The sequence below is a fragment of the Microcebus murinus genome, chromosome 4, assembly GCF_040939455.1.
Source record: "Microcebus murinus isolate Inina chromosome 4, M.murinus_Inina_mat1.0, whole genome shotgun sequence".
In the NCBI taxonomy this organism is placed as follows: Eukaryota; Metazoa; Chordata; class Mammalia; order Primates; family Cheirogaleidae; genus Microcebus; species Microcebus murinus.
The window spans coordinates 61,740,642-61,768,143 of NC_134107.1; the positions used below are offsets into that span (position 1 = coordinate 61,740,642).

At 35.7% G+C, this 27,502-nt stretch overlaps 1 protein-coding gene across 2 annotated transcripts in view; it reads left to right on the plus strand.

The window, feature by feature from the left end:
* Positions 1 to 27,502, plus strand: part of EMSY (EMSY transcriptional repressor, BRCA2 interacting) — a 134,074-nt gene that overhangs the window by 69,583 nt on the left and 36,989 nt on the right. For both annotated transcript variants that reach the window (XM_020286618.2, XM_076002324.1), the window contains exons 12-14: positions 8,186 to 8,462; positions 23,861 to 24,115; positions 26,168 to 26,317. In XM_020286618.2, coding sequence (XP_020142207.2) covers positions 8,186 to 8,462; positions 23,861 to 24,115; positions 26,168 to 26,317 — 682 coding nt within the window. The remainder of the gene's footprint in view (positions 1 to 8,185; positions 8,463 to 23,860; positions 24,116 to 26,167; positions 26,318 to 27,502) is intronic.

Genomic DNA, 27,502 nt, shown 5'->3' on the forward strand with positions numbered 1-27,502 from the left:
AAATCACTTTCCATGTGAAATTTGAAGGTGTTGCTTTGTTGGCTTCTGGCTTCCAGTATTGCTTTTGGGAAGCCCAATGCCATTCTAATTTCAGATCCTGTTTTTCTCTTTGAAAACTTTTAGTAACTTTCAGAGTTCTGAAATTTCAAGGTAATGTTCTTTGGTGTGGGCCTTTGTTAGCCAATAGTTTGTGTTCTCAATAGGCCCTTTTATTCTGGACACTTATGTCTTTCAGTTCTAGAAAATTTTTTGAGTTATTTCTTTGATTTTTCTCTGTTTTCTTTTTTGGATCACCTGTTGAACTGCCTGAATTGATCCTGTAATTTTCTTATCTTTTCTCATTCCCCATTTCCTTTTTTTTTTTTGCACTTTTTTCCTACTCTAGTATAATGACAAAAGCCTGAATGTCAGAACAGACTTCCTGGATTCAAATTCTGGCTTTTACCACTTACTTGCTATGTGACTGGGAAAACCAGACTCTACCGAAGTTTTCTCATCTTTAAAACAGGGAAAACAATATTATTTTATAGGATTTTGGGTGTCATTTATTTAATGAAATAATATATAAAAAACTTAGAATAGAGCCTGGCACATAGTAAATGCTGTGTAAGTATTATTATTTTCCTTATCACTTAACTTTATCTTTCTGTACTTTTATGTAATTTAGTTTTGCTGTCATACTTTAAATTTCTAGTAAGTCTTTCTTGTTCTCTAAAAGCTCTTTTAAAAAAAAAATTAGCATCCTGCTCTTTCACAGAATTATTGTATTCATTTACTTGGTATTCATGATAATATTTTTATGTCTCTTCTTTCATTTTCTCTCACTTTCATGTATGTTCCTTTTATCTATTTATTTTGATCTCTTTTATTTCACTTTCCTTAACTGTCTGGCTATCTGCTTATAAATGAAAGTAGACACTAAAAAGATGACAGAAAGCTCTCTGTGTATGGTTGGGACATGTTAATGGTGACTTTCATTGTAGATTGACCTAACTGGGCTGTTTTGTTGAGGAACACTCACTACCCCTTCACCTCCATCAGTTGTTACTATCTTTGGGGCTTTTCCTTGGACTGGTCAGATTCCTTAGAGAAGAATATTCTAGTCTCCTACCTTAAGTAGTATAAGCTAGGCTGTCAGTGTTTGGTGAATAAATGGGGGGAGAAGGCTGGGTGGGCTCACCATTCATTATGCAGACTTTATTTAACCCCTTTGTTTTCAGTATAGTACCCACCCTCCTCAGTTGTGCCTGATGTCATCAGATATCCTTGGATTTAGTCACCTTCAAGAGAGTGTATTCCTCACTTTCCTTTAGGGTGGGGAAGGATAGCTAGTGATCTCTATGCTGTTTAAACAGATTTTCAACTAGTTTTCCTCTCTGTAGTTTTTCACTTTTACCTCTACTTCAGAAGTTTGTGGTGCTCTAAATTCTTGAGTCTTTCTGGGGTTCACTAATGATAGTTGTCTTATTTGCTAGTTGTCTGTTTGCTAACTTAGGTTTCCACTTTCTTGGATGTGCTTGATCCATTACTACTTGTCTGTTTTCCAGTTTCTGAAACTTTATAGCTATTGTCTCCTTTTTGTTTTGATCTTATAGGTTATGTGCCTCTTCCCTTCCCTCCCCCTTCAAACTATTTTAGGGGGACTTTAGGGAAGAAGTGGAGGTAAATTCTGTATTCAATGCTCTTTCCATCTTTGAATTTTTAATCCTGTGATAACTTTCATTTAAAGAACCTCTTTGAGGGCCGGGCGCGGTGGCTCACGCCTGTAATCCTAGCACTCTGGGAGGCCGAGGCAGGTGGATTGCTCAAGGTCAGGAGTTCAAAACCAGCCTGAGCAAGAGCGAGACCCCGTCTCTACTATAAATAGAAAGAAATTAATTGGTCAACTAATATATATAGAAAAAATTAGCTGGGCATGGTGGCGCATGCCTGTAGTCCCAGCTACTCGGGAGGCTGAGGCAGCAGGATTGCTTGAGCCCAGGAGTTTGAGGTTGCTGTGAGCTAGGCTGACGCCAGTGCACTCACTCTAGCCTGGGCAACAAACCGAGACTCTGTCTCAAAAAAAGAAAAAAAGAACCTCTTTGAGTTTCCTGAAAAGATATCATTATATCGTATATTAAAAATTATCGTTATTCTTTCAATATCTAGAAGTGATAATGAGCTGAATGATCTGTGGGATATAATTCTATTTTCAGTCTGAGGATGAGGGATTATGGTGTAGTATTAAAATCAAACAAGAATTTTTGTAGTCAGAGAGTCCTGGGTTAGAACCCCAGGTTTTCCAGTATGACCTAGGATAAATTAGTCTTTCTATATCTGCTTATTCATCTATGAGATGAGAATAATGCCAATCTCATGAGGTTTTAATGAGATTAAAACCTAATGAGGTTTTAATGAGATAGTGAGGATTAAATGAGATTGGCTGTTTAAAGTACAACATAAGATATATATTAAAAAAATTAGTGTCCTTTCCTTACAGGTATTTTATGGAAAGTAGTGTTTTGTTTATTTACACGGTTGAAAATGAGCTGTTCCAAATAAGTGAATTCATCAGTTCATTGAAGTTTACCCTTAATATAAAAAAATTAACTACTTTGATGACTTCTTAAATGTTATACTGAACATAATTTTTACATTTTTATTTGATACTTCAAGATAATCTTTCTGAATATCATTTTTCATATACTATTTTAGTTATTGCTTTCTGGGCTGGCCCTATATTTGGTGACATCAGCCTGCTATCTCTGAATTTTCAAGTCTGTTTACTGTGATATTTTTATTGCCTTCATTGCTGGATCTTATTTTCTCAGTAATTATTCTCCCTTCTACCCTTATGTACTTTAATTTGATATTTGAGATAGTAAAGCAAAGCTATTAGCTAAAAGAATTAGCTACTAGCTAAAAGAACCTACCTCCCATCCATATCCTCCTATTCCCTTACTCTCTTTTATTTTTATTCATAATACTTTTAACTAATTGATGTTATATTGCAAAGTTGTTTATCTTCTGTTTCTCCTATAGTCTATAAGTTGTTGAGGGTGGAGACTTTGTCTCCTTTATCACTGTATTCCCTAGTGTTTAGAAGAGTGCCTAGCATGTAGTAGGTGCTAATTAATATTTGTTGAATGAATGAATGAACAAATTAATAAATGAATAAATAGATCTGGTGCCAATATTGGCTCTGCTACATCTCTTGAGCCTGTTTCCTTATAAAATAAAGATGATAGTAGTATTACCTAGAGTTACTGGGAAAATTAAATGAGGTGATTCATGTAAAATACTTAAAATGGTACATATAATGAGTGTTCAGTAAATGTCACCTAACATTATTAACTTTACAATCTTTGTAAATGTACATAAAAATACTTATAATAGTTGGGGATTCACCTATTCAATGAAGTTTGTGAACTTTTTTTTTCTAATTCGTTGGCTTTGTCATATCTTTTGTTTTTTTCTCTGAATTTTCATTTGAGAATGGATAGTTGAGGTTTTCAGATTTACAATGTTTACAAGAGGCCATATTCATCTCCAAGGTCATGTATGAGCCATACTGTGATATTTCAGGCTCTGAACCTTAGATGTGTCTTACTGTGTCTAAAAAAAATAAACATTTAAAACAGATTAAATAAAAAATAAGACTCATTCATTCCCCAAATATTTATTGAGCATCTGTTATGCTCCAGATGTAAAACTGTACTTTTTTACTTCATGTGTACTCAATGGCATCAGTTTTATTTTGTGGACAAGCTGAGTACAGGTAGGACTAATAGGACTAACTTGGGGTGTTTTGTTTTTGTTTTCCTTTTGCTGGGTAATTGAATTTTTCTGAAATTTATCCAAGGCTATTGCCATTATTGTATTTACCTTGGATTTCTCACAAATCCTGTGTAAGGCAACTTAGGAATTATTTTAGGTGAAGTGACTTTTATATTAAGTATAATTATTTATGAATTTGAGGACTTTATTCAAATTCAAATAGGTCATATATTTCCAAGGTAGACAAATTTCCACCTATGTTAATGTGGTGCCTTCATTTTAAATATAACATTGATGCAGCACTTATATAAACAAAGCAGCAGAATATAGCTTTATGCTTTCATGTGCTTGATTGATATTTTTCATTTTATCCTTAGGGTGCAAGTCCCAGCACTCTTAAGGAGTTTTTGTGAGTGCTAGAAGGTCAGTAATTTGAATTATGGCCTGAATAAACACTGTTTGGTTCACGTGGTTTCAACACCCCTATATTTCTCCTGTTGTAATAAGTAACTTTAAAGTGCAAGTAGGTTTTCTCCAGGGTGGAACTCTAATTTTTGATAACCCCTTTTCAGATCAGAAATCATCTTGCAGGCTGAAATCTCAAAATTATGTTTTATAATTTGTATCTATAACCTAAAACCTACTCTTTAAGACTCTAGATTTATTTTGCTGAAGTTTTTTTGTCTTAATGTTAGAAGCCTACCTGCATACTCTAGTTCTGAAATTATAAATATTTGACACAACTGTAAACACTTCCCTTTCCCTTGCACATGACAGACATTAATTAATTAACTGTGCATACTTTCCTGCCAACCCTTGGCAAATCCCCATCTGTGCCTCACAGTGATTATAAGCATTGAGCTCCAAGAAGCTACTGCTATTAGTTCAGAATCAGCAAAAGTGAGACCTAATTGCCATTACTACTCTAATGGTTTGGCTATGGTAGTAGCTGTGAGTTATTTGGATTCTGGGAGGTATCAGAATTTGGGGAAAAGATAAAGGGAAATTTTTAATGAAACAAAAATAAAGTACATTGAAATACATTTCCCAATTAATTTAATGTGTAATGTCTTTACTGATATCTTTTCAACATTTAAGTAGTAATAATAAGCTACTGATAAGTACCATTTGTTGACTGCCAAATATTGACCACCTGCTATGTGCCTAGCACTATGTCAGATGCTTAACATCATTATCTCATTTAGTCATTGTAATGATTTTGCAAGTTAGGTATTATTATCCCCATTTTTAGATGAAAATTAGAGCCCAGAGATTTTTAACATGTCCAGGGGCTTGCCATTTTTATAAATGGCAGATGCAGGATCTAAGTGCAGGTTTATCTGACTTAACCTTGTGGTCTTTTTACCATATTGGTCTACTTCTCAGTTTGTACAATGGTTGATTGTTGTTTTTCTATTAACGCTATGTAGGTATTTACTGATCAAATCTATATGTAAGTATGCTGGTCAACTCTATACAGGTGTCTGCTGGTTAAGACTTAGGTATCTTGCTTGACTCCTCAAATAATTAACAAACTCCTTAAAGTAATGAAAAAGTACTTGTATTTTGTAATTCTCTGTAGCTCTGAAGATATATAAATAACAATATTATGGTCAAAGCTTCTTTGAGATGTAGGTACTAATTGTTTTAAACACTTTTTCTATATGAGGTAGGTACAAATAATTTCAGTGAAAGAAGAAGGAGATAATCTGCTCTGTTTTGGGTTTCACTATATCACCATTATATTCACCCCAGAATAAAACTGTCATACTATAGATTTATAAATGATTTTTGTTTTCTCAGCTGTAAAATGGGGATAATAATAGTATCTGCATCATAGGATTTTTGGGAGATTTAAATAATCTAATATATATTAGCTATAGGAGCTATTTATTCTTGATTCTCTTCTTTTTCTCAACCCTGCCATTTCCATTCATCAACAAGTCCTAGTCTCTACCTTTCAAAATAATCTGAATCTGATCACTTCTTTTCATTTCCCTATTAACAACCCAGTCCAAGCATCCTGTATCATTTATGCTTGGTCTATTGCAATAGTTTCTTAACTGGTCTCACTGCTCCTACCCTTGGCCTCTCACCACATAGCAGGTAGACTGATCTTTTAAAATATAAATCAAATTTTGTTTTTTCTGTACTTAAAATGCTCCCTTGGCTTCCCATTAATTTTAGATTTTAGTATAAAATCTAAATTTTTTACTCTATTTGATGTGGCCTTTGGTTACTTTTCCAATGCCTCCTTGCCCTATATGCTTTTGCTTCACTGGCTTTCTTTCTGTTTTTAACTACATCAAGCTAATTCTGACATAGGTCTTTTATGCCATACTGTTCTCTCTGTCTGAAATGCTTTGTTTCTAGATCATCTGCAGTTTTCTAGCTACATTAGCTGAACCTTGATATTTCTTTTCTGCCTCTTTGTTCTCCATTCTTCATATCAACCTGTGAACATATCATGTTGGTTTTAACCTTAAAATGTATTCAGAATCTGTTCACTTTTCACTACTTCCACCATAAACATTTTGGTCACCGTCTCTGCTTGGTTTGTTACAGGAGCTTCCTAATTGTCTCCCTCTTGCTACCTTCATTGCTCTATTAGACTTTTTACCTAGCAGATAGAATAATGATTACTTTCAAAAAGATACTTTTTAGAATAGTTTTAGATTTATAGAAAAATTGAGAAGATAATACAGAGTTTTCATATATCCTACACCCAGTTTCCTCTATTCTTTATTTTATCTTATTTTATTTTATCTTATCTTATTTTATTTTATTTTATTTTATTTTGTTTTATTTTATTGACAGGGTCTTGCTGTTGCTTGGGCTGCTCTTGAACTCCTGAGCTCAAAGGATCTGCCCACCTTGGCCTCCCAGAGTGCTAGGATTACAGGAGTGAGCCACCACACCTGGCCCAGTTTCTTTTATTCTTAACATTTTAAATTAGTATAATACCTTTGTTATAATTAACAGATAATATTAATTTCCTTAGTTTTTACCTATGTCTTTTTCTATTCTAGGATACCACATTATATTTCCTTTTCATGTCTCCTTAGGCTCCTCTTATCTGTGAAAGTTTCTCAGACTTTCCTTGTTTTTGATAACTTTTGAGGAGTACTGGTCAAGTATTTTGTAGATGCCCGACTATTAGAATTTGAATGTTTTTCTTATGAGTAGAGTAGGATAATGGGTTTTTTGAAGGAAGACCACAGAGAGAAAGTTCCAGTTTCATTACATCATATCAAGGGTATATACTATCAAGATGATCTTACTTGATCCAGTCCTCCATTACTTCTCTGTAGTTGTCACCCACTACTCTTTACCTTATAAATTCCTATCCTGTTTATTAGGTCTTTAAAGTTTCTTGAACATACCAAGCTTGCTTCTGCCTCAGGGCCTGCTCCTTGTGTTATATACTCTTCTATGTAGCAACATGGTTCATATCCCTATTTCCTTCTGGTTTCTCGTCAAATGTCACCTTACAGAGAGGTCTTTATTCAGTATGTTAAAAAAATCATATAGCATGCCCATGATTCTTTATTCCCTTACCCCACTTTATTGTATCTTCCATTTGTCTCTATTTGACATATATTTCCTTTTTTTTTTTTTTTTTTTTTTTTTTTTTTTTTTTTGAGACAGAGTCTCACTTTGTTGCCTAGGCTAGAGTGAGTGCCGTGGCGTCAGCCTAGCTCACAGCAACCTCAGACTCCTGGGCTCAAGCGATCCTTCTGTCTCAGCCTCCCAAGTAGCTGGGACTACAGGCATGCGCCACCATGCCCGGCTAATTTTTTGTATATATATTAGTTGGCCAATTAGTTTCTTTCTATTTATAGTAGAGACGGGGTCTCGCTCTTGCTCAGGCTGGTTTTGAACTCCCGACCTCGAGCAATCCGCCCGCCTCGGCCTCCCAGAGAGCTAGGATTACAGGCGTGAGCCACCGCGCCCGGCCTATATTTCCTTTTTTGCTCATTGTTTCTCTCTGCCTACTAGAATGTGAGCTCCTTGGAAGTATGAATTTTGTTTTGTTCATTCTTCTATTCTCCAGCATCTAGAACCATGCCTGGCACATAGTAGATGCTCAATAAAAATTTACAAATGAATAAATATCTAAATCGTTTTCTAGAAAGATTACGCCAGTTTATATTCCCTGAGCAGGATATTGAAATGTTTACTTTGCTATATCTTGCACAGTACTGCATGTTATCTTCTAAAATATTTGATTGGTAAAAGTTGTTGCTATTAAATACATTTTGATGATTACTAGTAAAGCTTTCAGATATTTTTAGTTGTATATTCCTCTCTGTTGAATTGTTTCTTCATGTTTCATAAGCTATTTTTATATCATATATAACTAACTGTGAGTCTGCATACATTAGTAGTACAGTGGGTATGTGAAAGTAACTTATTTTCCCTTCCTTAGGTTATTATAGTGACCACATCACCAAGTTCAACCTTCGTGCCCAACATTCTCTCCAAATCCCATAACTATGCAGCAGTCACTAAGCTTGTACCAACATCAGTCATTGCTTCCACAACCCAGAAGCCGCCAGTTGTTATAACTGCTTCACAGTCCTCTCTGGTCAGTAGTAACAGCAGTGGCAGCAGCAGTTCTACACCATCGCCTGTTCCTAATACAGTTGCAGTAACAGCTGTGGTGTCCTCTACACCATCTGTGGTCATGTCAACCGTAGCACAAGGTGAGTGGTGATTTACCATTTAATTCTGTTGGTGGTGGTGGGTGGGAATTTTGAAGAAAACTCTGAAGGTATGTTTTTCTGCTTTGGGTGTGTAAGTCCCTACTGTTAGATCAGAGATTACCACTCTTGCCCTCACACTCCATCCCCACCTTCAGTTTGGAAATGTCAGGATAGTGGGTTACTCTTATATTAATATGCTTACCTCAAGTGTTTTTCAAATGAGTAGTACCTAATCACCTAGGCAATTAACATTCACAAAATGTAGGTTAAATATTATCACAACAAATTTGAAAGGACTATACAAATATCTTTAATATAATGAAAATGTTAAATGAGAAACATGAAATTATATTACTAGAGGTTCTTCAGAGGAAATATCAAGTACACAACCTCTTCAAAGTAAGTGATAAGAAGTAGGGGGAAGAAGATGGTTTCAAGGACATGCCATTTGCCTTTTCTTCAGTCTCCTAAATTTTCTGTATTGGTAGATGATGGATGTATTGTGAGAAGGAACTGAAGTTAAACTCAAGGATAACTTTAATAACAGAGGAAAGGAAATGTGGAAACCACAGTTCCATTTTAGCTTAAATCAGCTTCTCCCCAGTCTTTGTGTTCCTACCATATGAAAGGCAAGCAACATACTGTCAGAAATTGTCTTTTTATAGTGTTGATAAATCTTAAGACAGGGATCAGAGGGAAGCATTTATTATATAGAATTCATACTCACGTGTCTAGTCTGTCAAAGGGAGCACAGAAGCAATATAGAAGGATACTTGGTATTAGTTTTCATTGAGTTTTCCTTGAATAATATACAGTTTAAGATAGATTAGGGCTTGGAAATAGTTTATGAACTAGTAGTGAATGCAAACACTCAAATAGGAAAACATAATATCTTGATTGTTTTAGTAATGCATATCTTCTATGTAACTGTTAGCAAGGAAGAAGTTACATAGATATAGATTACAGTCAGTATTCCTTCACTCTATAGTGGTTACAGTAGGATATAGGCGCATCTGTCATTTTCTGGCTCTGATACCCATTTGTTGTCTCTATCAGTGACAGGAAATAACAGGCCTTAAATTTCCTTTTATGTGTTAGCTGAAATAATTTAAAAAAATCATTCCAGGCCGGGCGCGGTGGCTCACGCCTGTAATCCTAGCACTCTGGGAGGCCGAGGCGGGCAGATTGCTCAAGGTCAGGAGTTCAAAACCAGCCTGAGCGAGACCCCGTCTCTACCATAAAAATAGAAAGAAATTAATTGGCCAACTAATATATATAATATAAAAATCAGCCGGGCATGGTGGCTCGTGCTTGTAGTCCCAGCTACACGGGAGGCTGAGGCAGCAGGATCGCGTGAGCCCAGGAGTTTGAGGTTGCTGTGAGCTAGGCTGACACCACGGCACTCACTCTAGCCTAGGCAAGAAAGCGAGACTCTGTCTCAAAAAAAAAAAAAAAAAAAAAAAAAAAATCATTCCAACATTTCTACTTGTACAGCAGTAAACTATAATATTGTCTTGTTAAATATAGAAATAATTTTTTTTTTTTTTTTTTTTTTGAGACAGTCTCACTCTGTTGCCAGGCTAGAGTGCAGTGGTGTCAGCCTAGCTAACAGCAACCTCAAACTCTCCAGCTCAAGCGATCCTCCTACCTCCTGAATAGCTGGGACTACAGGCATGTGCCACCACGCCTGGCTAATTTTTCTGTTTTTAATAGAGAGGGGATCTTGCTCAGGCTGGTTTTGAACTTCAGAGCTCAAGCGATCCTCCTACCTCAGCCTCCCAGAGTGCTACAGTTACAGGTGTGAGCCACAGCACCTGGCCTAGAAATAATTTTTATACAGAGTCAGTTTAAAATGTAGTTGCAAACATGTTCTGAATTCACTATTTTAAAATTTGAAAGTGAGAGAGGGAAAGGCCACCTGACTGGCCCCTATATCAAAAGTAATGTAAATTATCACCTATTGATGGTTATTTTTCCCTTCTAGTACTCATAAAACAGTTTGCTAAAGTTTTACTGTATTAGAAAGATTAAAGCTTTTCCAAGGAAGATGTTATTATTTGAGATGAGAGGTGTTTCTCTTGGTCACTAATGAAATATCTTCAGGCAAAATGAATATTCCATGCTTCTATTTTTCATTCTTAATTTTCTCCTGGTATCCTCTGAATCTCTTAGGAACTTATTACTTCCCCCATTTTTTCTATTTTGCTTCTAAGCATCCTATATCTCTTTGAGCCTTAAGTAGTTATAGTGGAGCTGGACATGACGTCTCAGAGCTTTCTCTTAAAAAGTCGCTGGAAGTTAATAGAGAATAAGGGATGTGAAGGTAAATGTTCTGTAGATACTCAAGGAAACTGTAATTATTTTCTTTCTGTTTGAGATATTTACTTTAGATATTATTAGTACTAAGAAATTAAGGCACTTTATTTTTCAAAATATAAATGTTAGTGGAAATGGCTACACACAGATTGCATTTGTGATTCTGACTGCAGGACTTTTTTAACAGCTCCTGTGTGGGTACCTGGGAGACAAGGATATTCAGTACCTGCTTCTATGATTTCCTAGAGATAGACTGTTTTAGAGCTAATGTATCTCTGGTTATTCTTGTTGGGGCAGTTGGTGGTAGAGGGGGAAGGATCTTAATAGCAGTAACTTGGTGAGTGACTCCTTGTTAATAAAAAAAAAAATCAAGCAGAAATTCTAGAGTTTAGGAATTCAGTTAACAAACTGAGAAATGCATGAGTTTCTCAACAGCAGAAATAACGAAACAGGAAAAAGAATTAATGAACTCGAAGACAGGCTATTTGAAAATACACAGAAGAGAAAAAAGAAAGAAGAAGTAAGAATGAAGCACACCAACAAGATCTAGAAAGTAGTCTCAAAAGAGCAAATCTAAGAGTTATTGGCCTTAAAGAGGAGGTAGAGAGAGCGAGATTTGTTTATTCAAAGAAATAATAACAGAGAACTTTCTAAACCTAGAGAAAGATGTCAGTATATAGGTATAAGATTATAGAACACCAAGCAGATTTAACCCAAGCAAGGCTACCTCAAGGTATTTAATAATCAAGCTCCCAAAGGTCATGGATAATGAAAAGATCCTAAGGGAAGCAAGAAGAAAGAAAAAAATAACTTATAAAAAGCTATACATCTGGCAGTAGAGTTCTAGTGGAAACCTTACAGGCCAGGAGTGAGTGGCATAACATATTTGAAGTGCTGAAGGAAAAAATCCTTAACCCTGGAACATTATATCCTGAAAAAATATCCTTCAGACATGAAGGAGAAATAAAAACTTTCTAGACAAACAAAAGCTGAGGGATTTCACCAACACTAGACCTGTCCTACAAGCAATGCTAGAAGCACTTCTTCAGTCTGAAAGAAAAGGACGTTAAAGAACAATAAGAAATCTTCTGAAGGTATATGACTCACTGATGACAGTAAGCACACAAATACAGAATACTCTTGCTGTAATTGCAGGGTATAAACCAATTATATCTTGAGTAGGAAGACTAAAAGGACAAACCTGTCAAAAACATGATTTCTTGAGAGATAGATACTAGAAAAAGAAATGGATGGAAACAAAAAAGGTTAAAAAGCTGGGGTGGTAGAGTTAAAGGGTAGAATTTCTGTTAGTGTTCTCTGTTTGCTTGTTTATAAACAGTTGTTTATAAGCATAGTTGTCAAATGCTTAATTGGTTACAAAATGTTTTTTGCAAGCCTCATGAATACCTCAAATCAAAAAGCCTACAACAGATACACAAAAAATAAAAAAGCAAGAAATTAAAGCACACTACAGAGAAAATCACTTTTAACAAAGGAATATAGAAAGAAAGTAAGAAAAAAAAGAGAGGACCACAAAATAATCAGAAATCAAATAACAACATGGCAGTAGTAAGTCCTTACCTATTATTAATAACATTGAATGTGAATGAACTAAACTCTCTAATCAAAAGACAGAATGGTTGAATGGATCAAAAAAAGAGCTAGCTATGTTGTCTTCAAGAAACGCACTTCCCCTATAAAGACACACATAGACTGAATATAAAGAGATGGAAAAACATTCCATGCAAATGGAAACCAAAAAAGGCAGGAGTAGCAGATAAAATAGCTTTCACGACAAAAACAGTTAAAAGAGACAAAGAAGATCATTATAATGATAAAAGAGTCAATTCAGCAAGAAGATATAACAATTCTAAATATATATGCTTCTAACACTGGCATACCCAGGTATATAATGCACATATTATCATATTATGCTACTTTCAGCATTGGACAGATCATCCAGACAGAAAATCAACAATGAAACATTGGACTTAATCTGCACTACAGACCAAATGTACCTAATACATATTTACAGAATGTTCTATCCAACAGCTACAGAATTCACGTTCTTCTTCTCAGCTCATGGATCATTCTCAAGGATAAACTATATGGTAGGTCACAAAACAAGTCTCAAAAAATTAAAAAAAGTTGAAATACCAATTATTTCTCTGACCACAATAGAATAAAACTAGAAATCTATAGAAAGAGGAACATTGGAAAATATACAAACATGGAAATGAAACAATATGCTCCTGGATGTCCAGTGAGTCAATGAAGAGATTAAGAATGAAATTAAATAATTTCTTGAAACAAATGAAAATGAAAATGCAACAATTCAAAACTTGTGTGATATAGCAAAAGCAGTAGTAGGAGGAAAGTTTATAGCAATAAGTGCCTACATCAAAAATGTAGAAAAGCTTCAAGTAAACAACCTAACAATGCATCTTAAAGAATTAGAAAAACAAAAGCAAACTAAACCCAAAATTAGTAGAAGAAAAGAAATAAATATCAGAGCCGAAAGAAGAGAAATTGAAATGAAGAAAACAATACAAAAGATCAATGAAACAAAAAGTTTCTTTTTTGAAAAGATAAACAACAAAGACACACCTTTAGCCAGACTAACTAGGAAAAAAGAGAGAAAACCCAAATATTTAATATGTAAAATCAGAGATGAAAAAGGAGACATTACAACTAATACAGCAGAACCCCAAAGGATCATTAGAGAGTACTATGAGCAACTATATGCCTGTAAATGGGAAAACCTAGAAGAAATTAATAAATTCCTAGGCACATACAACCTACTAAGATTGAACTAGGAGGAAATCCAAAACCTAAATAGACATAAAACAAGTAACAAGATAGAAGCAGTAATAAAACAGTATCCCATCGAAGAAAAGCCCAGGACCTGATGGCTTCACTGGTGTATCCTACCGAGTATTCAAAGAAGAACTAATACCAATCCTACTTAAATTATTTCTAAAAATTGAGGAGGGGCCGGGCGCTGTGGCTCACGCCTGTAATCCTAGCTCTTGGGAGGCCGAGGCAGGCGGATTGCTCAAGGTCAGGAGTTCAAAACCAGCCTGAGCAAGAGCGAGACCCCGTCTCTACTATAAATAGAAAGAAATTAATTGGCCAACTGATATATATATATAAAATTAGCCGGGCATGGTGGCGCATGCCTGTAGTCCCAGCTACTCGGGAGGCTGAGGCAGAAGGATCGCTCGAGCCCAGGAGTTTGAGGTTGCTGTGAGCTAGGCTGACGCCATGGCACTCACTCTAGCCTGGACAACAAAGCGAGACTCTGTCTCAAAAAAAAAAAAAAAAAAAAAAAAAAAAAAAAAAAAAAAATTGAGGAGGGATACTCCCAAATCATTCTACAAGGCCTATATCACCCTGATACAAAACCCAGGCAATGACACAACGAAAAAAGAAAACTATAGGCCAATATCTCTGAACATAGAAGCAAAAATCTTTAACAGAATTCTAGCAACTGAATTCAGCAGCATATTAAAAAGATTATTCAGCATGATCAAGTGGGTTTCATCCCAGGGATGCAAGGATAGTTCAACATGTGCAAATCAATCATATAATACATGATATTAATATCAACAGAATGAAGAACACAAACCATATAATCATTTCAGTTGATGCTGAAAAAGCATTTGATGAAATTAAATGTCCCTTCATGATAAAAACCCTCAAAAAACTGGATATAGAAGGAACTTACCTCAACACGATAAAATCCATATATGACAGTTGTGGGATAGCTAGTATCATACTGAGTGGTAGAAAACTGAAAGCCTTTCCTCTGAGACCTGGAACAAGACAAGGATGCCAACTTTCACCACTGTTGTTCAGCATAGTACTGGAAGTTCTAGCTGGAGCAATCAGATACGAGAAAGAAATATAGGGCGTCCAGATTAGAAAGGAAGAAGTCAAGTTATCTGTGTTTGTAGACGACATGATCCTATATCTAGAGAAACCCAAGGACTCGCCCCAAAAACTGTTAAACTGTTAAAAAAAAATTCAGTAAAGTCGCAGGTTACAAAATCAACATACAAAAATCAGTAGCATTTCTATATAGCAACAGTAAACAATCTGACAAAAAACTAAGGGAATAATCCCATTTATAATAGTTACAAATAAAATAAAATACCTAGGAATAAACTTAACTAAAGAAGTGGAAAGATCTCTGCAATGCAAACTATAAAACATTGATGACAGAAGTTGAAGCAGACATAAAAAATGGAAAGATATTTCATGTTCATGGATTGGAAGAATCAATATTATTAAACTGTCCATACTGCCCAAAGCAATCTACAGATTCAGTGCAATCCCCATCAAAATGCCAATGACATTCTTCACAGAAATAGAAAAAATAATCCTAAAATTTATATAGAACCACAAAAAACACAGAATAGCCAAAGCAATCCTGAGTGAAAAGAACAAAACTGGAGGAATTACATTCCCTGACTTCAAATTATACTACAGAGCTGTAGTAACCAAAACAGCATGATACTGGCATAAAAACAGACACATAGACCAATGGAACAGAAGAGACAGCCCAGAAATAAATCTACACATCTATAGTGAACTCATCTTTGACAAAGGTTCCAAGGACTTAACAGTGGGGAAAGGACAGTCTCTTCCAAACATGATGCTGGGAAAATTGGATATCCAATGCAAAAGACTGAAACTAGACCCTTCCCTGTTGCCATATACAAAAAATCAAATAAAAATGGATTGAAAACTTAAATCTAAGACCTGAAACTATGAAGCCACTAAAAGAAAACATTGGGGAAACACTTCAGGACATTGGTCTGGACAAGGACTTCTTGAGTAATACCTTCAAAGCACAAGCAACCAAAGCAAAATTGGACAAATGGGAATCACATCAAAAACCTTCTGCACAGCAAAGGAAACAACCAACAAAGCAAAGAGATAACCCACAGAATTGGAGAAAATATTTGCAAACTACTCATCTGATGAGGGAATTAATAATTAGAATATATTAATATATCCAACAACTTGGTAGGAAAAAAATCAAATGATCCAGTTGATAAATGGGCAAAGGATCTGAATAGACATTTCTCAAAAGAAGACACCCAAATGACCAATAGGTGTATGACAATGTGTTGAACATCATTAAATTATCAGAGAAATGCAAATCGAAACTATAATGAGATATCATTTCACCCCTGTTAAAATGGCTTTTATCAAAAAGACAGGCAATAACAAATGCTGGCGAGGATATGGAGAAAGGGGAACCCTCGTATACCCTTGGTGGGAATGCAAATTAGTGCAACCACTATGGAAGTTCCTCAAAAAACTAAAAATAGATCTACCATATGATGTAAGAATCCCACTGCTGGGTATATATCCAAAGGATGGGAATTCAGTATATCAAAAAGATGTCTGCGCTTCCATGTTTATTGCAGCACTATTCATAGCAGTCAAGTTATAGAATCAACCTAAGTGTCCATCAGCGGATGAATGGATAAAGAAGTTGTGGTCCATATACACAATGGAATATTATATAGCCACAAAAGAATGAAATCCTGCCGTTGGCAACAACATGGGTGGACTGGAGAACATTATGTTAAGTGTGATAAGCTAAGCACAGAAAGATAAATCTTGCATATTCTCGCTCATATGTGGGAGCTAAATATTAAAAACAATTTATCTCATAGAGAAAGAGAGTAGAATGATGGTTACCAGAAGCTGTGAAGGGTAGTGTTGATGGTATGGTAGTGGTAAAGTCAGTATGGTTAATGAGTACAAAAATATATTTAGGTACTTAGGTAAAATGAACAATATTTGATAGCACAACAAAGTGACAGTAATCAACAGTAAGTTAGTGTATAATTTAAAATAACTAAAAAAGTGGAATTGAAATGTTCCTAACACAAAGAAATGTTAATGCCCTAGGTGATGGATAACCCAGTTACCCTGATTTGATTAATTGACATTGTATGTCTGTATCAAAACATCACTCATACCCTATAAAGATATATAACTATTATGGACCCATAATGAAAAATTTTTTAAAAATTTTAAGAAAGACTCTTCAAGCCCCCTTTAGCTGTGTTATTTCCTTTCCTTGCACTCCTAGATTCCCCCATGCAAGTACACCCACAAAGGGTCATAAAATGGTATGTATGTAGACTGAATGTGTCAATAACAGGTTCCCTTCAATGCCCCACATGGGGCCAAGACCTACATGCATTACTGTGTTTGCTTATTCTCTGTTCTGTGCTATAAAGATACCCTTGAAGAATGTCAATAAGGCCTGATACCCTTGTGGGGTAACAGTGATAAGAAAAAGAGGAAGCATTATCTTTATAGCACAGAAAGTCAAGCTGTTGGAGAAACTGGACAGTGGTATAAGTGGGAAACGTCTTACAAAAGAGTGTGGTGTTGGAATGACCACCATAAATGATTTGAAGAAACAAAAGGATAAGCTGTTGAAATTCTGTGCTGAAAGTGATGAACAGAAGTTAATAAAAAATAGGAAAACACTACATGAAGTTAAAAATGGAGATCTCAATCATGTATTGAAAGAGTGGATCCATCACTGTTGCAGTGAACTCAGCCATTCATGGTGTGCTCATTTTGGTATGCTGATCATGAAACAAGCAAAGATCTATCATGATGAACTGAAGATTGAAGAGAACTGAATATTCAACAGGCTGGTTGTAGAAATTTAAGAAGAGATGGCATTAAATTCTAGAAAATTTGTTGTGATAAAGCATCTGCCGATCATGAAGCAGCAAGAAATTCACTGATACATTTGTTAGGGTCATTGCTAATGAAATTTGGATGCCAGAACAAGTCAATAATGCTGATGAAACATCACTGTTTTGGTGTTATTGCCCCCAGAAAGACACCAACTACAGCTAATGAGACAGTCCCTACAGGAATCAAGGATGCCAAGGACAGAATAACTGCTGGGATGTGCTAATGCAGAAGGCACACGTAAGTGTAAACTTTCTGTGATAAGCAAAAGTTTGCATACTTGCTGTTTTCAAGAAGTGAATTTCTTATCTGTCCATTATTAATGCTAACAAAAAGGCATGGATCACCAAGAATGGTTTCACAAACATTTTGTACCAGTGGCTTGTGCTCACGGCAATGAAGCTGGGCTGGGTGACAACTGCAAGACTTTGTTATTTCTTGACAACTGTTCTCGTCCTCCAGCTGAAATTCTTATCAAAAATAATGTTTATGCCATGTACTTTCCCTCAAATGTGACTTCATTAATTCAGCCATATGACCAGGGTATCCTTAGATCAGTAAAGAGTAAGTATAAAAATACTTTCTTGAATAGCATGCTAGCATCAGTGAACAGAGAGAGGTGTGAGCATGGAAGGTTGTCAGAAGGAGTTTATCATAAAGTTTATCATATATGCTGTTGCCAATCCTTGGACCTTAGTGACTAAAGGCATGGTTGTGCATGCCTGGTACAACCTCTGGTCTGTGACTATATTTGGTGGTAATATTGAACAAAGTGGTGACTTTGAAGGATTCTTTATGTCAAGTGAGGAAAAAAATGAAGTCTGACCTCCCTACATGTGCCAAAATATATACTTTCAGAGTCCATCAGTAAGCTGGGAGAAGTGGATAATGAAGTTCTTAACATCAATAATGGGGCTCCAGTTGTTAATTTACTGACTCATGGTGAAATAGCAGAAATGGTTCTGAATCAAGGTGGTTATGATAATAGTGATGGGAAGATGACTTTGTTAACACTGTGGAAAAAAGTGCCTGTAGGCAACATGGTGAAACTGTGTGATGAGTTTATTGAAGGACTAGAGCAAAGTGCATTCATAACAGAAAAATAAATCATGTAACTTTATAAAATCAAAGAGAAATTTCTAAGACAAAAACTGTTGTTAATGAGGCAGATGACTCTAAGGAAACATTTTTAAAAACCATCCAGCAGAATGCCTCCTCATCCATAGAGATTCTACTTCTTGGTCCCTCAACTGCCTAAAAAGAAAATATAGTATACAGTTACAGTATACAGTATATAGTAACCTTTTAATCAAGACATAGCATTATAGGTAGAGACTGAAAGCTTATCACTGTTTGTTATTGCTGTTGTTTAACAGCTGATAACGGTATTCTGGTAATGTTACTGTGCTGTTTAGTTACCCTGAACACATTTTTTTCCTCATTGTATTAATGATATATCATATTTTTTACTATTAAGTATTTATATGTGAATAAGTATAAGAAAATGATTGCTTATCAGTAACATATAAATTCAAAGTCAGGAATGATGGTGATGCCAAACAACCACAGATTGTCCACATGGCTGCGATAGTGACATCTTTGCTTTCTGATGGTTCAATGTATACAAACTTGGTTTCATGCACAAAATGATTAAAAATATTGCATAAATTACTTTCAGGCTATGTGTATTAAGGTATATATGAAACATAAATGAATTTCATGTTTAGACTTGGGCCACATCCCCAAGATATCTAATTATATGTATGCAGATGTTCTAAAATCTGAAAAAATATCTGAAGCACTTCTGGTTCCAAGCATTTTGGGTAAGGGATACTTAACCTGTATATTGCTTTATACCTGAATTTTTTTCTTTAGTATCTGTAGGTGTAAAACAAAACATGGGTATTGTTCTTAACATTCATGGACCACCTTTCCCCTTCACTTTCATGGCTTTTTTGAAAAAACCTTTTTGCGCTTCATCCTCTCTCTAGGGTTTATGTTGAAAACTCTTTTTTTTTTTTTGAGACAGAGTCTCGCTTTGTTGCCCAGGCTAGAGTGAGTGCCGTGGCGTCAGCCTAGCTCACAGCAACCTCAAACTCCTGGGCTCGAGTGATCCTTCTGCCTCAGCCTCCCGGGTAGCTGGGACTACAGGCATGCGCCACCATGCCCGGCTAATTTTTTCTATATATATCAGTTGGCCAATTAATTTCTTTCTATTTATAGTAGAGACGGGGTCTCGCTCTTGCTCAGGCTGGTTTTGAACTCCTGACCTTGAGCAATCCGCCTGCCTCGGCCTCCCAAGAGCTAGGATTACAGGCGTGAGCCACAGCGCCCGGCCGAAAACTCTTAAGTATTTCATATTTATTCAAAAATACCAATGTATCCTAGACCATAATTTCTCCAAACATGGATTGATATGTTTGCTTCAGTGGTATTCACAGCAGCCTGTTTTCTTTTGTGCATTCAACTGTTTAATGAAATCCTCTGGATTGTTAATATCTAAATTTACTTGGAAAATGTGGTAAGTGATTGAATGAATGTTATCACATAAATCTGCATTGATTGAGTAATTGTTTTTTATAATAAGAAAATTTATTACCTCATAAAACCAAAAGTCCAGAAAAAGGAAGGGTCTGGTTAAGTTAGACAATAGCTCAGTGGAGAAATCAAGAAGTTTCTTTTTATCTTTCTTCTCTGCTTTTCTTGGTATGTCAGCTTTTTTCTCAGGTAATTCTCGTCATGGGCAAGATGAGTACATTTCAAGAGCCACATCCAGCTATGAAAATGTTCAAAGAGAGAAGAGATAATCTCCTTCTGTGGGTCTGTCTTAGTAAAGAGAAAACTTTTCCCAGGAGTCCCACAGGTGAAGATTGCCCTCATGTCATGTTGGCCACAACTGTGTCATACTCTTGCCTAAACTAGTACCTGGCAAAAGTGATGAGGCCACCATGACTGTTTTAATTAGGAATTGCCCTCTAGAGCTGGCTTAGGGCCAGCCTCACTAAAAGTACAGACTAATGCCTAAGAAGGTAGATTCTTTTTTTTTTTTTTTTTTTAAATCCTAGCCTAAATTAAGAAGGTGAATTCTTGAGGGGAGAAGACAGGATTCTGTAAGAAATGTAGGTCAGAGGAGAAAGGAATAACTGGTTTTAGAGCAATTGACTTTCATTTGCTCCTGTGCATGTCCATGAAATTAACTTGTTGATAAAATTGTTCAGATTCTCTTTGTGTTTTTCTATTTTGAGGGGATTCTGCTTGTTATGTCAGTTACTGAGAAAAAAGTTTTAAAATGTCTAGCCATAATTTTGGCATTGTACATTTCTCCCTGTAATTCTGTCAGTTTTTTGTACATACACATTTAGGATTTGTTGTATCTTCTTAATGAATTGATCTCCTTTTCATTATGAAATGTTCCTCTTTATCTGTGGTAATGCTAGATGTTATCATAGATATCTTTTATTTATTTATTTATTGTTTTTCCGACACCCCCCACGTGAGCCCTCTCCCACCGGCCAACGACCCTCACATGAGGCCTCTGCACACCGCCCTCACAGCCCCACATGAGACCTCTGCACATGGCCTGACACCCCCCATGGGAGCCCTCTGCACATGGGCTGACACCCCCCACCATTGATGTCTTGATGTCTGTCTTTTCTTTTTTTATTGAGACAGGATCTCTGTTACCCAGGTTGGAGTGTGGTGGCCTCATCATAGCTCACTGCAACCTCAAACTCCTGGGCCCAAGCAATCCTCCTGCCTTAGGCTCCCAAGTAACTGGGACTACTGACATGTGCCACTATGCCCAGCTAATTTTTCTGTCGTTTGTAGAGATGGTGTCTCAAGTGATCCTCCTGCCTTGGCCTCCCAGAGTGATAGGATTACAGGCTTCAGCCACCAAGCCTGGCCTGATGTCTGCCTTTTCTGATGTTAATGTAGCTGCTCCAACTTTCTTATATGACATATCTTTTTTTTATCCTATTGTTTTTATCTCATCTGTGCCTGTATATTTAAAATGCATATCTTATGAGCATTGTGTGGTTGGATCTTTCTTTTTTTCTCCAGTCTGACCATCTCTGACCTTTGCTTGGAGTGTTTAGTCCATTTACATGTAATATAATTATCAATATGATTGAGTTTAAGTCTATCTTTTTTTTTTTTTTTTTTGAGACAGATTCTCATTCTGTTTCCCGGGCTAGAGTTCTGTGGCATTAGCCTGGCTCATAGCAACCTCGAACTCCTGGGCTCAAGTGATCCTACTGCCTCAGCCTCCCGAGTAGCTAGGACTACAGGCATGTGCCACCATGCTAATTTTTCATATATATATTTTTAGTTGTACAGCTAATTTCTATTTTTTTTTAATAGAGACGGGGTCTCACTCTTCCTCAGGCTGGTCTCAAACTCCTCACCTTGATCTGTCCACCCACTTTGGCCTCCCTGTATGCTAGGATTATAGGTGTGAGCCACCATGCCCGGCTAAGTCTGTCATCCTGATAATTGTTTTTATTTGTCTCATTTGTCCTTTTATTCCTTTTCCCCATCTTCTTTTGGATTTGAGTTTTTTTCTTTTAATGGATTCCATTTTATTTCCTCCATTGGCTTATTAGCTACACTTAAAAAAAATAGTCAAAAATAGATTTCTCAACCTCCACATTATTGACATTTTGGACTAGATTATTTTTTTTCTTATGGGGGCTGACCTGTGTAAACACTGTAGGATGTTTAGCAGTATTTTTGGTCTCTACCAAGTAGATGCCAATAGCATCCCCCCTGTCATGGCAATCAAAAATGTCTGTAAGTGATTTCCAGCTGTCCTGGGGGAGAGAGGAGGCACCAAAATTGCTCTTGGTTGAGAACCCAGCTTTAGAACTTACAGTATAGATTTTTAATTTTTAATATTCTACCTTCAAATAATATACCACTTTATGTATCATTTTAAAATCTTAAAACAGTACTTCCATTTCCCCTCTGTTGTCCTTGTACTATGGTTGTCATACATTTTAATTCTATGTATATATTATAAACTTTAAATTGTATTAGTATTTTTGCTTCAAACAGGTGATTTACTTTTAAAGAAATTATAAAAGAAGTCGGGGAAAAAGCCTTTTTTATTTACCAAGCTCATCTTGTTCTTTTCCTACTCCAGCCTTGGAATCAGTTATTTCTGCAAGGTGCCCTGGTTCCTTTTATTGGAAAGTAACAATTAGAAGCTAAGATTTGAGTGCTAGATATGCTTATTCCCAGGGAGTGTATACATAAACACTCATATTTATACTTATATTTATTTCTATATATTGAATATTGTTTATCCTTCTCTATTTTTATCATTTTCTAGAGACATAAGAATGTGATATTTGTATTTAAAATTTTTCTGTAATACAGTGAGTGTATTTGTCATGGTGAGGATTTGGTGGAAGAAGGTAGAGGAAGGTATGCAAAAAAACATCCTAAGTACTTGAGAATTAGGTTATTAATTTTTTTCATTGTTTCAGCAGTGCTTAAAAAGTAAATATGGAGAGTTATATTCCAGGTTCTCTCTGTTAGGAATATTAACTTAACTCATTGACAGATAATAGTCCTGTTGGGTAGTTGATTAATTATAAAAAAAAATTATAGATGAAAAATCTGAGAGAAGAAAGAATTTCTCAAACTCATACATCTTCAGTGACAGTTACTAGCACTTCTTGTTTATGTATGCTTGCTAATATTAGCATTGCACTGAAAAGGTTCTTATTATCAGAATTTTTTTGCTGTAGATATAAAAATTTTTCACATGATTATTTAGTCAACCAGTTAGAATTTTCAAGAAATGACTTTATCTTATAGATTATTAGAAATGAGATATACAAAAACTATTTTACCTTGCTAAATAGTTTTAAAGATGAGTGTTTAAGTGTGAGTTACTTTATCTGATGTCATGTTTAAATTGACTGATTAGAACCTGAGAAGTAATATTTGAAAAATGTATTACTTATAAATAAGATTCAAAAATTAATAAATGTGCTTTATTCTTATATTATTCACATTGAGAACCTACATTTTCTAAAAAATCTGTTGAGAAACAGATCGGGGAACATCCTGTGTGAGATTTTGTTTCTTTCATTCTAACTCTTCACCTAGGGAAAATCAATTCATTTTTTAATCTGAGAGCAATGATGCCTCCCTTGCAGAGTTTGCGGACTAGATATCAAAAACGTAAAAAACTGCACATTTTATCTGACACTTACTAGGTGCTCAGTAAATCATAGTTTTTATTGATTTAGTCTTTAAAATATTATCTATTATAATAACCAGAAGTAACTTTAATTATGCTTGCCTTTCACATTCTCTTTTCCCTTACTCTTGTGCAGGTGTGTCTACATCAGCAATCAAAATGGCATCAACCAGACTTCCTTCTCCCAAAAACTTAGTGGGTGCCCCAACTCAGATTCTTGCACAGTTTCCTAAACAGCATCAACAGTCTCCTAAGCAGCAATTACATCAAGTGCAACAACAGACACAGCAACAAGTGGCCCAACCTTCTCCAGTATCCCATCAGCAACAGCCTCAGCAGTCTCCTTTGCCACCTGGTATCAAACCTACCATCCAGATCAAACAGGAGTCAGGTAACTGGAAAATGTTTACAAGACGTGGTAATTCTTCCCCAATCATCAGTTCTCTGAGTCTTCCAGTCCATGAACACCATATGTCTCTCCATTTATTTAGGTCTTCTTTGACTTATTTCATCAGTGTTTTACAGTTTCAGCATAAAGAACCTGTGTGTGTTTTGTTAGATTTATACCTAAATGTTGCATCTTCTTGGAGTGATTATAAATGGTATTATGATTTTAATTTAAATTTCCATATATTTCTTATTAGTATATAAACAAGATCTTGTACCCTTTGATCTTATACCCTTTTGATCTTGTACCCTTTGACCTTGCTGAACTCACTTACTAGTTCTAGGTATCAATTTGATTGGATGCAGTGAGTTTTCTGTTGCTTACTAGTTCTAGGAGTATTTACATAGATCTCTTGGGATTTTCTATGTACAGAATTGTGTTAACCTGTAAAAGGGGAGAGTTTTACTTCTTCATTCCCAATCAGTATGTCTTTTATTTCTTTTTCTTGTCTTATTATACTAGCTAGAACTTTCAATACTATGTTGAATAAATGAGTGAGGAGAGTGGACATCTTTGCCTTGTTCCTGATCTTGAGGACGCATTCAGTCTTTCACCATTAAGTATAATGCCAGCTTTAGGTTTTTGGGGAATGCTTTTTATCATGATGAAGTGCTCTTCCATTCCAAGTTTTCTGGGAATTTATATTATGAATAAGTGTTGGGTTTTATCAAATGCTTTTTCTGTTCAATTAACATGATGATGTGGGGTTTTTTTTGTTTAGTCTGTTGATATGCTGAATTATATTGATTGATTTTCTGCTGGACCAGCCTTGCATATCTGAAGTAAATTCTACTTGCTCATGGGGGGAAAGTGTTACCAAAAATTTCCTTCTTTAGTTACCAATTATTAATATTAGTACTTATACAGGTTTAAGAGATGTCTGAAAAAAAAATATTAGTACTTAAATTTGTAGTTAGCATAAGAAATTTCTGTTAATGGAATATTTACATTTGGATAGTCAGTGTAACTATTAGGGCATTTTAAATAAAAATTTTGAAAATTAAAAAACATCATAACATCATTACCCTAACATTTTTATTTTATTTTTGCATATTGCCCTCAAGTTCTTGTCCACATGCATATTTTGTGTAGGTGCAATAATAGTGTATCTTGTTATGTATTCTGTATTTGTCAAAGTGAGCTATTAAAAGTACTTTTAAAAGAAGGCAATTTAGAATTAAATCAAAAAATGTTCTTGGTCTTTAATAGTTTTTAGCAGATTTTATGTAAGTTTAAGGAGTTGTGAAAAATCTTTGGTGGAGTTGGGAATACATAAAAGCTACATTAACTTTTGTTTTTGTTCTTTTTTTTTGAGACAGAATCTCACTTTGTTGCCCAGGCTAGAGTGAGTGCACTGGCGTCAGCCTAGCTCACAGCAACCTCAAATTCCTGGGCTCAAGCGATCCTGCTGCCTCAGCCTCCCGAGTAGCTGGGACTACAGGCATGCGCCACCATGCCTGGCTAATTTTTTCCATATATATTAGTTGGCCAATTAATTTCTTTCTATTTATAGTAGAGATGGGGTCTTGCTCTTGCTCAGGCTGGTTTCGAACTCCTGACCTCGAGCAATCCGCCCACCTCGGCCTCCCAGAGTGCTAGGATTACAGGTGTGAGCTACCGTGCCCGGCCTAACTTTTGTTTTTGACTTCTGTGCTAGTCCTTTCATCCTAAATATTTGTATTTATTTGCTTGTAAAAATTCAAGGCCAATGGATAACTTTGATTTGAAAGCTCTTACATGATATATAGACAAAAGAAAATATTTTTTTTCTTTAAGAACTGTTAATGTAATGTTTTAGTTGCTTTCCTGAAATGAGAGAAATTAGGAAAGACAGGCATTTGAAGAATTAAAGTTTACAGAGTTTCATCAATATGATAAAAGCTTTTCTATAGGCAAGACTGAGTAAATGTGTGTGACTACTGCCCTCTTGGGTTGATATAAGGGACATGTTTTTAAAAATAATTTGTTCTAAGATATATCTTTTTTCTTTGAAAGGTGTTAAAATCATCACACAACAGGTTCAGCCAAGTAAAATCCTACCCAAACCAGTGACAGCAACTCTACCCACCAGTAGCAATTCCCCTATTATGGTGGTTAGCAGTAATGGTGCAATTATGACAACTAAACTGGTAACCACTCCTACTGGTAAGTTCCCTTGAGCATCAATTCATTCATTTTTCATATATTCATCAAACAATTTCTCTGTACCAGCAGTAGGCTTGACATTGGGGATATAGAGATTAATGAGACAGTTCTTCAAAGAGGGCTTTCTTGACTCTCATGCCTACACTGCCCTGAAATTAGCTCTCTGTTCTTTTCTTCCATAGCACTTAACATAATTTCTAGTTACTCAGCTAGTTGTTTGTTGATTTGTTTAATGTTCTTCTCCTTATTAAATGATAAGTTCTATGAGGATATGGGACAATATTTATTTTATTCACCATGTATATGTAGAGCTGGTCTGTAAGTAGGTACTCACTTAGGATTTGTTGAATGAATAAAAATAGACCCAACCCCCAAGGATCTCACTCTGATGATACTGAGAGTCTTTCTTACATTGCAGTATAGTAAGCATTACTGTAAGACTGAGGGAAGCACAGATGCCATTGTGCCTAGATAGGAGAGCAATCAACCTATGCTGGAGGAAGTGACTATGTGTAATATTTTAAATAGTACCACCCTTTGTGACCTTGAGCAGGTAACTTAATCTTTCTAAACCTTTTTCCTTGTCTATTTAATTGGGGTAATAATACCTATGCCATAAGTATTAAATGAAATCAAGTAGGTAAAAAGTCCCTAGAATAGTGCCCAATAGCTATTACTGTTAATATTAGAATTAGCCATTACTATTATTTTAAATGTGTGTAACTCTTTTTTTTTTTTTTTTTCTTTTTTTGAGACAGAGTCTCGTTTTGTTGCTCAGGCTAGAGTGAGTGCACTGGCATCAGCCTAGCTCACAGCAACCTCAAACTCCTGGGCTCAAGCGATCCTACTGCCTCAGCCTCCCAAGTAGCTGGGACTACAGGCATGCGCCACCATGCCCGGCTAATTTTTTGTATATATATCTTAGTTAGCCAATTAATTTCTTTCTATTTATAGTAGAGACGGGATCTTGCTCTTGCTCAGGCTGGTTTCGAACTACTGACCTTGAGCAATCCTCCCGCCTTGACCTCCCAGAATGCTAGGATTACAGGCGTGAGCCACTGCGCCCGGCCTAAATGTGTGTAACTCTTAATCAAACTTTTTGAGGGCTGGTACTTAGATGACAGAATTTAAATAATGTAAAATGATACCTGTCTCAATGATACCTGTCATTTATTGGCCAGTATG